This window comes from Panthera onca, chromosome B1, assembly GCF_046562875.1.
Source record: "Panthera onca isolate mPanOnc1 chromosome B1, mPanOnc1 haplotype 2, whole genome shotgun sequence".
NCBI lineage: Eukaryota > Metazoa > Chordata > Mammalia > Carnivora > Felidae > Panthera > Panthera onca.
Window position 1 is genome coordinate 96,454,278 of NC_138342.1, and position 12,306 is coordinate 96,466,583.

The 12,306-nt window shown below is 36.4% G+C and overlaps 1 protein-coding gene across 5 annotated transcripts in view; it reads right to left on the reverse strand.

Moving 5' to 3' along the window:
• LOC132692166 (bifunctional heparan sulfate N-deacetylase/N-sulfotransferase 4) overlaps nucleotides 1-12,306 on the reverse strand; it is a 411,890-nt gene that overhangs the window by 13,358 nt on the left and 386,226 nt on the right. For all 5 annotated transcript variants that reach the window (XM_060654309.3, XM_078445800.2, XM_078445801.2 and 2 more), the window contains 3 exons: nucleotides 7,388-7,484; nucleotides 2,727-2,850; nucleotides 502-676 (listed from right to left, as the gene is read on the reverse strand). In XM_060654309.3, coding sequence (XP_060510292.2) covers nucleotides 502-676; nucleotides 2,727-2,850; nucleotides 7,388-7,484 — 396 coding nt within the window. The remainder of the gene's footprint in view (nucleotides 1-501; nucleotides 677-2,726; nucleotides 2,851-7,387; nucleotides 7,485-12,306) is intronic.

A 12,306-nucleotide genomic window follows, 5' to 3' on the forward strand; every position in this document is an offset into this window, starting at 1 on the left:
TGTCTATGCATTCTGTTTATTTGTTCACTTTTCTACTGAGATATTATGCTTTTTTATTTTTACCAATTTACAGAAACTTTTTTTTTTTTTTACAAATTAAGGGCACTAAACCATTTACCATGTATTATTAAAGTTGCTCTACTTAGATGTGTACTTTTAATTTTGTTAGTTGTGATAGACTAATATTTTACATGTTTATGTTATTTAAATCTATTAATTTTCTGATGTATGTCTTCTACTATTTTATGCCTGAAATTCCTTGCTTGACTTGACATGAATTAAATATTCAGCTTTTATTTCTTATAATTTCTTTTCTTTTTCTTTTTTTTCTTTTTCATTATTTCTGTTTTTTGTTTGTTTGTTTGTTTGTTTGCTTGTTTAGTTCTATAACATTTGACCATTTCATACATCTGGGCATCTAGACTTCATTTTGGTGTTCATCATTGCTTACATGTAAGCTATGGCCAAATATTTACAACAGTATTTTTTACTGCTTCATACCTGGTACCAAGAGTACGCCCTGTCTGAGGGGTCGATGAGAATGGTGATGATCTTGGCTTTGGGGACCAGAGATGCAGCTCTCTTGGGAGCTTCTTCTGAATGGAAGTAATTAGCACTCTTTTCAAATAGAAAGTCACTTGTAATGTTGGATGGAGTAGGGAAAAAGTCCATATACCTGAAGGCAGAGAAAGATAATTAATTAATCTGAGTTCTAAGTTCTTCTCTAACATGCTATGGATATTAAATAATTGAACATTTTTACATTCATTTATATTGATTTCTAATTATTAGTGTTACAGTAGTTGAAATTGTGCTATTGTATACACTTTGAATGTGAAAAACAACTCAAAATGTTATTGCCCTAATGAGCTATTAGGGGAAGGAATGAGATGAAATAGGTAGACTTTTTAGTTTATTGACTTATTTTGAGAGAGGCAGACAAAGAGGGAGAGAGAGAATCCCAAGCAGGTTCCACGCTCAGCACAGGGCCCCATGTCACTACTGGGAGATCATGACCTGAGCCCTAAGCCAAATATTAAGAATCCCACACTTAACTGACTGAGCCACCCATGCACCCGGAAATAGGTAGGTTGTTAAGAACAGAGGGAAATCCTTTAGATTTGGGTTTATACTCTGTGTTATCAAAAGCCAAATTCAGAAAAATTAAGTTTACCTTTGGCACACAGAAAATTACACAATATTGCCTAGTAAATATTTTAAAATAGTAAATACATGTTTGCAAACTTGACTACAAAATTTTTAATTTGAGATGAAAGTACACAAGAATGGAAGACGTGTAAGTCAGAATAGCTATAAAATCCTAAACAGATTAAGGCATAGCTGCTCTCCTCCTTTTTAACTTTTGCATAATTTGTAGTATGTGTAGCAGTGAGAACACATTATAGTCTATCTAGAGTAATTAAGAGGATATTTCTTGCCAGTTGATCCTGTGGTGCCTCAGTAGGTTCACTCTTCCATATGCTGTTGGAACATTCCTCTGTGTGTAGATTATGGAATCAATATGTTCAGAGGTTAACTCAGTGCAAGGCTTTAATTATGTGTGTAATCCTCCTTACAGCTCATCACTTCTCTAACCCTCAAATGTTTTAGAAATAAATAATGAGAGCAATTAAGAATTCATATAAGACACTTATTTTCCTCTTTGACATTTGTTATTATGTTTCCCAAATGTGAAGTGGTGAAAAGTCTCATCTATATTCCTGCTTAACAATTTGTGTTACATTTGAGCTCACAGATAAGTGAAAATTGCTGTTATGCTTTTAGTAACTTGCATGCACTTCCAAAATTCATTTAGTCTTTTAAGAGTAAGGTAGAACAGTGATATCCTAGGTGCAGCTGGGCTCCCTGCCTTTGCCCTTCCCCCACTCTAACCCTAGCAGGGTCTAAACAGAAGAAGCCTCTTGTTGAGGACAGGTTTATGTGCAGTGTTGACATAAAGTTACACAATGCAGAGGTATGCATATAAGGGAATTTTCCTTGGGGGAGATTTGTCTCATATAACTGGAAATTGGAATCAGAGACATGTTTTCTTAGAAATTGCAAAAAAGCTAGGATAAAGCTCCAAAGTAAAGATCAGTTGTAATATCAGGTTTATTCTATTTCAGTTTAGGGAAAATATTGTGATTTTAAAATTTTTCATAACTTATTAAATGCAAAGTAATATTCCTTTTATGCATGTGTGTGACTAGCATTAATATGGTTTTGGAAATGCGCTGTTATTATTTGCATGACAAATATCAGCTTATATTATTATACAACATTCTACAGTCTATGTGGTTAATAAAGATACATGTCACAGAGTAGAAAATAAAACAACTTATTTATTTGTTTCCTTAAGCGTCATTTGTGAAGACAGATTATGTATTTAGTTAAAAAAATTCTAGGCACAGTAAAATAATAATATGCTTAAGCAGAATTTTAAATATCCTTATGAATAATTCTGACAAAATATCCCATAACGTTCTTTATGCAATCATATTAATTTACCAGAAAAATATTATCATTATTGCACTGTCCAAATCAAATTATAGGCAACACTGATTAAACATATCGTTGTTATAAATTAATTTCTAATTCACTATGGTAGAATTGAGCATAACAAATTTATGCTGTAATTATGTAGATGCCATGCATACATCTATAATTGCTCTGCTGTGATTGAGCATTTGTTAATAATGGACTTTATTTTTTGTTATTTTCCTTACCAATCAATTCCCTTGTGGTAGTTGTTGCCATTAAAGAATTGAACTTCTTCAAATGTTTTGGGGCTGGGAAGATTGCTGATGATGGAAGGGTGCATAAGAAGGAATAAGTAAAGTGCAGTTGTTCCTATTACAAAAAAGGAGGCAAAAGGTTATATATGACAACAAAAGAAGATACAATTACTATCTTAGCAAAATTTTTGTTCAAAAAGTAATATTCAGAAGGCCAATTTTTTTCTGGTGTCAAAACGATTTCCTTAAAATCAATTAGGTGTATTTCATGTGGCAACGATATAAGTATACTTTTATTAGTCTTCATGGTTCCGTTTACCTAAACATCTGATTTAATATTTGTACATAGGCAAAGGTGAGCAGACTGATGATATAGCTATCTTTGTCCTCAATGTATTTTTTACATTTTTTTCTGTTTGAATTGCAGTAACTGTTCTCCTGTATAGGATGATACAAAGTTTCTGCTTTAAATTATTTTATTTGTGGTAAAAAGTCAGTTTACTTGAAGAAGAAATATGAAAGATACCACAGGAGAAGCATAACATACAAAAAATGCAAAAAACACACAGGTGGTTGTACGAAGATATGACAAAACTAGGCATCTGAAGGGAATGATACTGTATGTACTTCAAGACGGGAGAGAACTTCAGAAACCAATGGTTCAATTTCCCTCCTGGAGTCAGGTGAGAGGCTAAAGCATTAAGGGCATCCAGCACAATACCTGAACATGGTGGGTCTCATTTAATATTATATTCAAATCAATTCAATTCAATAAAACTATTCAACAGATGTTAACTGGTGCTACTCTGTGCAATCCCTGGTAATAAATCTTTTTTTTTTTCCTGGTGATAACTCTTGATAATAAAAACTCATTTGCTGGCCTTGATAAACCTAAAGTGTATGTGTGGACTTGGGCCAAGTAAACAGGTATTTGCACCTAGTGAAACAGTTTCCATACTGAGAGAAGACAAGAGTGCCTTTCCAATACATGAGAAAATGGGTGACTTACACTTGGGAAGCCAGTGAAAGCTTCCAAGAGGAAGTGTTTTCTCAGGTTTTGCCTTAAAAACATAAGTGTTCCCAGTAAGGTTGAAAATGGGGGGCAGGAATCTGGAAAGATGGCCACTTGAATGTCCTACCCTGGCAAAACAGGCAATCAAATTGGATAATTGAGGCACTCGGCTGAACAGACTAGCTGATAGAACCCACTGAGTGTATGTATCACAGAATGCTGAGGTGCAATCTCTGACCCTTGTTTCAACTTGAGTTGGGCCAGAGATTGAACGGCTACAGCAGAAGGCATCACGAAGTGACTGGGTTTTCATAGTTCTCATAAATCAAATTTTCCATTCTGGGAAAAATTATCCCCTTTTTAACACGGGGGATCCAGGAAGGTTGTTGGATTTCCTGGCCCTAGAAGACCTGGAGATGAGCTACGCATGTGGGCTGGCAGAACAGTAATGATTGCAGTCAGGAATCTGGAAGCTAAGCAGATCATCAGAGAATTGGTATTTTTTTCTAACATACCTTAAGCTCATAGGAGCAAAGTGTACTGTGCTCTAAGTATTAATGAGATGCCCACCTGTTTAGATCCTCAGAACTTTTACATGACCACCAAGACTGAATAGGGGCTTGAGTAGTTAAAGGAAAGTGACAACAGATCTGAGGGGACCAACCACCTTGGAAGGAAGACAGGTTAAGGAATCTAGAATAGGTGGTTCCTAGTGAGATGGGAGGGCAAAAATTAGTAAATCCCCTAAAATTAATTACTAATTACAACACATGGAATTATGAGGGATTATGGAGTCCTGAAGAACTGATATAAGTTGCTCCTGAAAACAACAGAAGCTCAAAATGGAGAAACTTTTAGAGGAGGAAGGAACAAAATGTTCCAGTGAGAAAAAATAAATTAGAGTATTATAGGGTATCTGGGAGGGAACAGGGAATTCAGAAAGGTTCTTTCTAAATAACTTTTAGGATAGGACCTACATAAAAATGTTTTAACTAATGATGAGAATGAAATGTGTATGTGTGTGTGTGTGCGCCCACATGCGTGTGCATGCACAAGTGAGAGAGAGAAAGAGAGAGAGATTTGAGACACACAAGAGAGCTGAGAATATTAATAGTTTCACAGTCCTGAGATGTTGAGAATAGATGGATCCAGGGGACAGATAAAAAAGCATTTTTGAATTATTGCTGAATATCGCAAAACAAATACATTATAATTTCACTAACATGTACAAATGTTTAATTACCCTAATGGTCACAGAATTGTACCAGATTTCCCCTGGGCTACATAAAGGCAAAGCCTTTATGTTCTGAGCCACAATACCTTCATGCCTCCAGGAGCAGGAAGGACATCAGGAGGCATCTGACAGGAAGGAAGGAGAAAGCACTTTCAACTGAGGACAGTAGGTATGTGGCTTGATACTCATATAATCGGTCATAGACTCTGGGCCCACCACCTCAAAATATATATTTATTTTATGATCACCTGTGTTTTCATCTATTATTGACATTCGTTTTTATCCAACGTCTTTGGTATAAATATTTTGTGGAGGAAGTAGAAAAGACCTCATCCCTGGTAATACTCTGAGAGAAACTACATTGTATTTTATATATAATTGATTTCTCTTCAGTTCTAACAGAGTTAGCCAGTCAAATCATGACAAATTAATATTGACAATGGGGACACTGCTTTTCTGGGAGAAGTAATGCCAATGAATTATGGCTTTAGAATCATAGTGCTAAATTTAACCTTTTTGGAAACCCCCTCCTCTCCTGGTAATATCAAAATTTGACCCAGAATCAGAAAGGATGCTTATTTGTCTGAAGGATTCTAGCAGTACTGGGATTCAATCTTTGAGTGCCATAGCCTAGGCCTACCCTGCTCTCTCCCTGTCCTTGTTCACTGCCCACTGTCAGCTAATAGGAATTCCTTGTAGGATTCAGCAACGGAGAAGTGGGACATCAGTTCCTTCCATTCTCACCTCGCAACAGTGGAGAAAACAGGGGTTTGCAGACTACTTTTGTATTTCATGTTTATTGCAAAGGATGTGTAGGCCATGTTTAAATTGTTTAAAGACAACTTTGCATTGAAGACCATATTCTTAGCATTTGCTGTGTCCGGGAAATTTACAGTTCTGACAGCAGTTGGGAGTTCTGCCAACTAAAGCAATAAGGAGAACAAAAGAAGACTTTAACTTCTATGATTGAATGGATTTTAAGAATTATCACAACCATTTTCACATTAGAATAGCATTTTCTAACAGCATATAAAATATTATTACCATCCAATTCCTTTATTTTAACTTTGTTTGTTTGTTTGCCTTGGGGATGCCAAAGGCAGTTAAAAGCTTTATTTCCATACTGGCAGGTCAAATATAAACACAAACAACAAGGAGGAAAACTAGATTTATACTTACTAACCTGTAGTTTTCTCACAGAACTAAGAAGTAATAATATTCAAAGACAAATGATAAAAGATACATCTTTAAATTAAATTTTTAACATAATTTTACGACACAAGAATGTTTTATTTCTTTGGTAGTCTTTCCGGAGTTAGCACTGCTATAAGGGAGTTGGTAGAAAATTAATGCACATTTTAAACAACAACAGCACAAGTGATATATCTGAAAACATGTGCTGCTTTTGTTCCCTCCCTGCACACGTGTAACTTATTGTTGTAATACAATTTATATTCCTGGAGGAAGAAAAGATTTCAACAACCAACATCTAATAGTCTGGAAATTTTGCCCACAACCTTTAAAATGATCTACTTGCTTGTATTACAAATATCTTCATCTGGGCCAGGCTTATTTATTGTGACTGTTTGTTTTGTGTTATGGTTTGTGCACTCACTGATGAAAATGCTTCTAGTCAAAGTAGTGAATTCAAAATACAGCAACTCAATAAAAACTTTAATTAATCAGGACATGAGCAAGTGTATAAAACTGTCACATGCTGAAGAAAGTATAAAATATTCTAATTGAAAGTGTCATCTCATTGGTGAAATACTTTCACTCTCTTTTACTGCAGTCCTATACACTTGTCCTTCAGCATATGAGAAAATACTAAGGGAAAAATGCCTGATGAACCTCAGGTGTATCAGATAATAAGTCCGAACCATATTTATACTTAATAATTATCTTTAAAATACAAATCACACATGTAGAATATTTTAAAGTAATAATGGAAATGGCTCTGGAAAAAAGTCAATTCAGGGCTGATCTACAGTGTAAAATAGTTTGAATCAAGGCAAGCACTTGCTTTATAACCTAATTTAGGAGATACTTAGCCAAAACTACCAAAAAGTAGAGATTAAAATCAGATACTGCAACTGTCGTACATTAACACAAAGTTGTCAAAAATTTGACATCTGTTGAACAGATTTAAAATCTACAGTTAAAAAGTTAATCCCCAAGTCTAATTAATAGGAAGCATTAGGTCCCTTTGAGGATCATAGCATGAAGATGATCTATAGGGATGAAGTACCATTCAAATAATGAATTTGGACGGGTGTCTAGATATTTCACATGGAAAAACCCAATCCAATTATACTGTATGGCAATATGTTTCATGACAAAAAAAAAAAAAAAAAAAGAAAGGAAAGAAACAGAAAGAAAGCAAGCGGCAAGGTTAGCTATTCTTACCTGTTTTTTGTGGCCCGATGACAAGGAATTTTGGCAAGTGGTCACAAGTTTTCTCTCTGGACCAAATGTCTTTGTGCCGTTTATCATCACAGGGATTCTGCAGGAAGGAAGAATAATGGATCTTAGTGTGTAATGAATTCCTCGATCTGTTCTGTAATAGTTGTTCAAAGGACAGGATCAAATTCTTGTCTGATACCTTAGAACTAGGAGTTAGAACTTGTTTTGGTTCTGGTTCTTTGATTTCCAAATTGTTTCCTTCTGAAATGGCACCTTCCTTTCCTTCAAGGCTAGAGCTTAGCATCAAGTTGATCTTGCTGTCTTCCTCTTCTGAAGCTTGGCTAGGCTCTAACTGCTGAGATTCCACTCTATATCTAGAAACATGTCCTCTGTTTTATGTCTGTATACCTGAGCCTTCACTTGTCTTAAGCTTCTTCTAACCATAGCTTCTTGGATACCTGTGCTCTGCCCTAATCTTTCCTATTTCTCTTTCCCTGGGGGCTAGATGGCTATCCTTGAACTCCATACTTAGCCAACTTTTCCTTTCCTTTTTGCACTATGTCTTATTCTGTGCTGATCCAGCAAATCCTAATGTTTGATCATACCCTACAAGTTGATAGCATATAGATCAACATTTGTAGCCTGTACCTCCCTCCTGAGCTCCTAACCTATATTTTAAATGGCATCTGTATAATTGTTATGTAGATGTGGTGAGTAAATGCCAGGCCCAAAATACCCATGGATCCAATTTTATCTCCATCTCAACCTTCTCCTGTTTCATTCTCCTCCCATTTCATTTGAGTGACCCACATTTATTATCTAAATCATGACACTTTTGAGAATTCAAAGGGCTATTAAATGAAAATAATACAATTTTTAAAATATGTATTAACGGACAAATTGGTTTTATTATATTGTTAATTTAAATAATATATTCAAAAATCATTTTCACAAATAAAATTCTGTCTAAATACACACATTAGGTATTAAAACAATTACGATTTTATATTATTATCCAAATATTAAAAATGACACAAAATGACTAAACATTTATGATTCATATTTGTGTATTTTAATCAGTTCTTTAGCCACATTTTTTTCTTTTGTTTGTTTATTTATTTATTTGTTTGTTTATGTATTGAGAGAGAGACAGAGTATGAGTGGGGGAGGGACAGAGAGAAGAGAGAAACACAGAATCCAAACACAGAGTCAAAGCTCCAGGCTTTGAGCTGTCAGCATAGAGCCTGACATGGGGCTTGAACTCACGAACCACGAGATCATGACCTGAGCCGAAGTTGGATGCTTAACTGACTGAGCTGTCCAGGGTGCCCCTAGCGACATCTTCTTCTAATACCATGCCAGGACAGTTCCTCTCAAGAATGATTGTTTTCAGCATGATCTTATTATGTTTTACTGTCCCATAAAATTGCCTGCAATCTTTTTCAAAGTTACACTTATGATTAATTAATTTGAAAATGTTGATACTTTCAATTGACTCTTCTCTATTGAACACTATATTTTTAACTGGGGAAATATTTTCTTTATAGAGGTGAAGTAAGCTCAGAGTAAATTCTGCTAAAGGAAATTTGTTCTGTTATTTCCAATTCTATTTTTTCCGTTTTTGACCATTTTGCCAAATATAAGTGCTGCAAAATCATAGACTTCTCAACGTTACATTCCAGCACAGAATATAAATGTATCTAATTAAAAAAAGAGACCCATCAAGAAATGCTTATCACAGTTGAAATTCCAAAGTTCAATTAAAGAATGCCAAATTAAACCCTCTAGTTCATTTGAATTCTCATTACTTAATTTGTTTAGTCTCCTCCCTTCTTGCTTTGGAGCTTTTTTTAAGATGACAAAAAGCACTAAAGGAAGAGAAAAATATTACTTAAATATATTTTTTCTCAAAGTAATATTTTAATATTTTTACCAAAAATAGTGTCAAAGCTGTTTGTCCTCAGTGTCATCATAGAGACTGAAAGGGTTAGATCGTCTTGACATTCCACAGAACTTAACCACTAGTCTTCTATATTGACTTCATGTTAATTATATCTGATAGGTATCAAGTATCAAGTACTCTGTTGTCTTTGTAAGACACATGCACTCCAGAGGGTAGAAGTTTCAGGGACCCACCACCGTGTGTGGTTTTTCAAGGTCCACTGGTCTGGATCATACTGAGACATCTCTTCTGAGTAAGGGTCTATTTTTGTTCTTTGTGACTCCGATGACTAAGAAAGAATACAGGGCTTGATAGGCCTCTTTGGGTTTTGGAAGCAACATTTTATTGCACTAGGGAATATTGATCTGAGGCATTGACAGGATGATGCAGAAAATCACTAGTTTTCGAACCCAGAACAAGGAAGAGTCCTGCAAGAGGTTAAGACTGAGGTACAAGCAGCTCTCCCACTTGGATCATATCTCTTGGCAGACCTAGGGTACTATGGCATCCCTGCCAAGTAGAGTTTTGGTTAAGCCCCAGAGGAGAATTGCAGTGTGCACTCCTAAGGTTCTGCAGCAGGGTGTGCCACTGGCAGAAGTCATTCAAACTGGTATCTACTCCTGGTATGCTACTGGGCCCTAGAGGAGATAGTTTTTCTCATGGATTTTCAAAGTGACTGGGTGGCCATAACTGGACATCATAATTTGAGCATTGGCAGCCCCACCAAATCCTAAATTCAGTTGTACCCACTAGCAATTCATTGTTAGATGGGAGTGGTATGTCTGGGATCGATCTCAAGCTGATCCAAAGGCTACAGATGACCTTTACAAATGAGTGACCTAGACCCTCATGTCACCTATCACTGTTCCACCAATGCCTCTATATCAGCTTATTCCTATACTTTCATGGAAGGCCCCCTATATCTGCTGATGAAGAGGGGGAAACTCAAGCTTGTTTGTGGATAGATTGACCCACATGTTAGCAGAGGCTGAAAGTGGACTGCTGTTGCACTACAAGCCCCGTGTAGAGACGTTCCTAAAAACTAGTGGCTAAGAGAAAGCTTCCAATTAACAGAGTTATGGGCAATGTTCTTAGTCATCTACTTTTTTTGTGGATAGACTAGTAGGGCAATATAAGGATAGAACAGATGAATAGGCAGTGGTGAATAGGTTACCCAAGGGACTGAAAGGAGTGACATGAGAGTATTAGGGCTAATAAGTTCTAGGGTAAAGACATGTTGATGGACTCATGGTAGTGACCAAAAAGTTTGATGATCTTTGTACTGCGCATTAATATACACCACAGATATTCAAGGTAGAAGTGTAAACAACCAAGTGGAAAGAATGATTCAGCCAGTTCCCAACATTCCCACATGTCACCTAAGCTCTGTTCTTAGCCAGCCCTTTGCTGGAGCAATGGGTTTGTGAATGGAGTACCTACGGTATCAAGATGGAAGCCATTCATAAGCTTCCTTCTCCCAAGTCTGCTCTAGTTACAGCCATTGTTGAGTATCTGACCTGCCAGTAACAGAGAACAGTTCTAAATCCCAGAAATTGACTATCCTACCACTTAATAGAAAATTGATTATTTTGGACAGTTTTACTTTGAAAAGGGCAGTGATTCATCCTGACCCATACTGACACATATTCAGAGTATGGATTTGCCTTCTCTAGTCACATACGCTGTATCCTCTTCTCTTTCCTGTTTTACTTTTTCCCTTATAGGTTTTTCTCTTTTTTTTTAATATGAAATTTATTGTCAAATTGGTTTCCATACAACACCCAGTGCTCATCCCAACAGGTGCCCTCCTCAATACCCATCACCCATCCTCCCCTCCCTCCCACCTCCCATCAACCCTCAGATTGTTCTCAGTTTTTAAGAGTCTCTTATGGTTTTCCTCCCTCCCTGTCTAAGTTTTTTTTCCCCTCCCCCTCCTCCATGGTCTTCTGTTAAGTTTCTCAGGATCCACATAAGAGTGAAAACATATGGTATCTGTCTTTCTCTGTATGACTTATTTCACTTAGCATAACACTCTCCAGGTCCATCCATATTGCTACAAAAGGCCATATTTCATTCTTTCTCATTGCCAAGTAGTATTCCATTGTGTATATAAACCACAATTTCTTTATCCATTCATCAGTTGATGGACATTTAGGCTCTTTCCATAATTTGGGTATTTTTGAAAGTGCTGCTATCAACATTGGGGTACAAGTACCTCTATGCATCAGCACTCCTGTATCCCTTGGGTAAATTCCTAGCAGTGCTATTGCTGGGTCATAAGGTAGATCTATTTTTAATTTTTTGAGGAACCTCCACACTGTTTTCCAGAGTGGCTGTACCAGTTTGCATTCCCACCAACAGTGCAAGAGGGTTCCCATTTCTCCACGTCTTCTCCAGCATCTATAGTCTCCTGATTTGTTCATTTTAGCCACTCTGTCATGAGGTGATATATCTCAGTGTGGTTTTGATTTGTATTTCTCTGATGAGGAGTGATGTTGAGCATCTTTTCATGTGCCTGTTGGCCATCTGGATGTCTTCTTTAGAGAAGTGTCTATTCATGTTTTCTGCCCATTTCTTCACTGGATTATTTGGTTTTTGGGTGTGGAGTTTGGTGAGTTCTTTATAGATTTTGGATACTAGCCCTTTGTCTGATATGTCATTTGCAAATATCTTTTCCCATTCGGTAAATTGCCTTTTAGTTTTGTTGATTGTTTCCTTTGCAGTGCAGAAGCTTTTTATCTTCATGAGGCCCCAATAGTTCATTTTTGCTTTTAATTCCCTTGCCTTTGGGGATGTGTCAAGTAAGAAATTTATGCGACTGAGGTCAGAGAAGTTTTTTCCTGCTTTCTCCTCTAGGGTTTTGATGGTTTCCTGTCTCACATTCAGGTCCTTTATCCATTTTGAGTTTGTTTTTGTGAATGGTGTAAGAAAGTGGTCTAGTTTCATTCTTCTGCATGTTGCTGTCCAGTTTTCCCAGCAC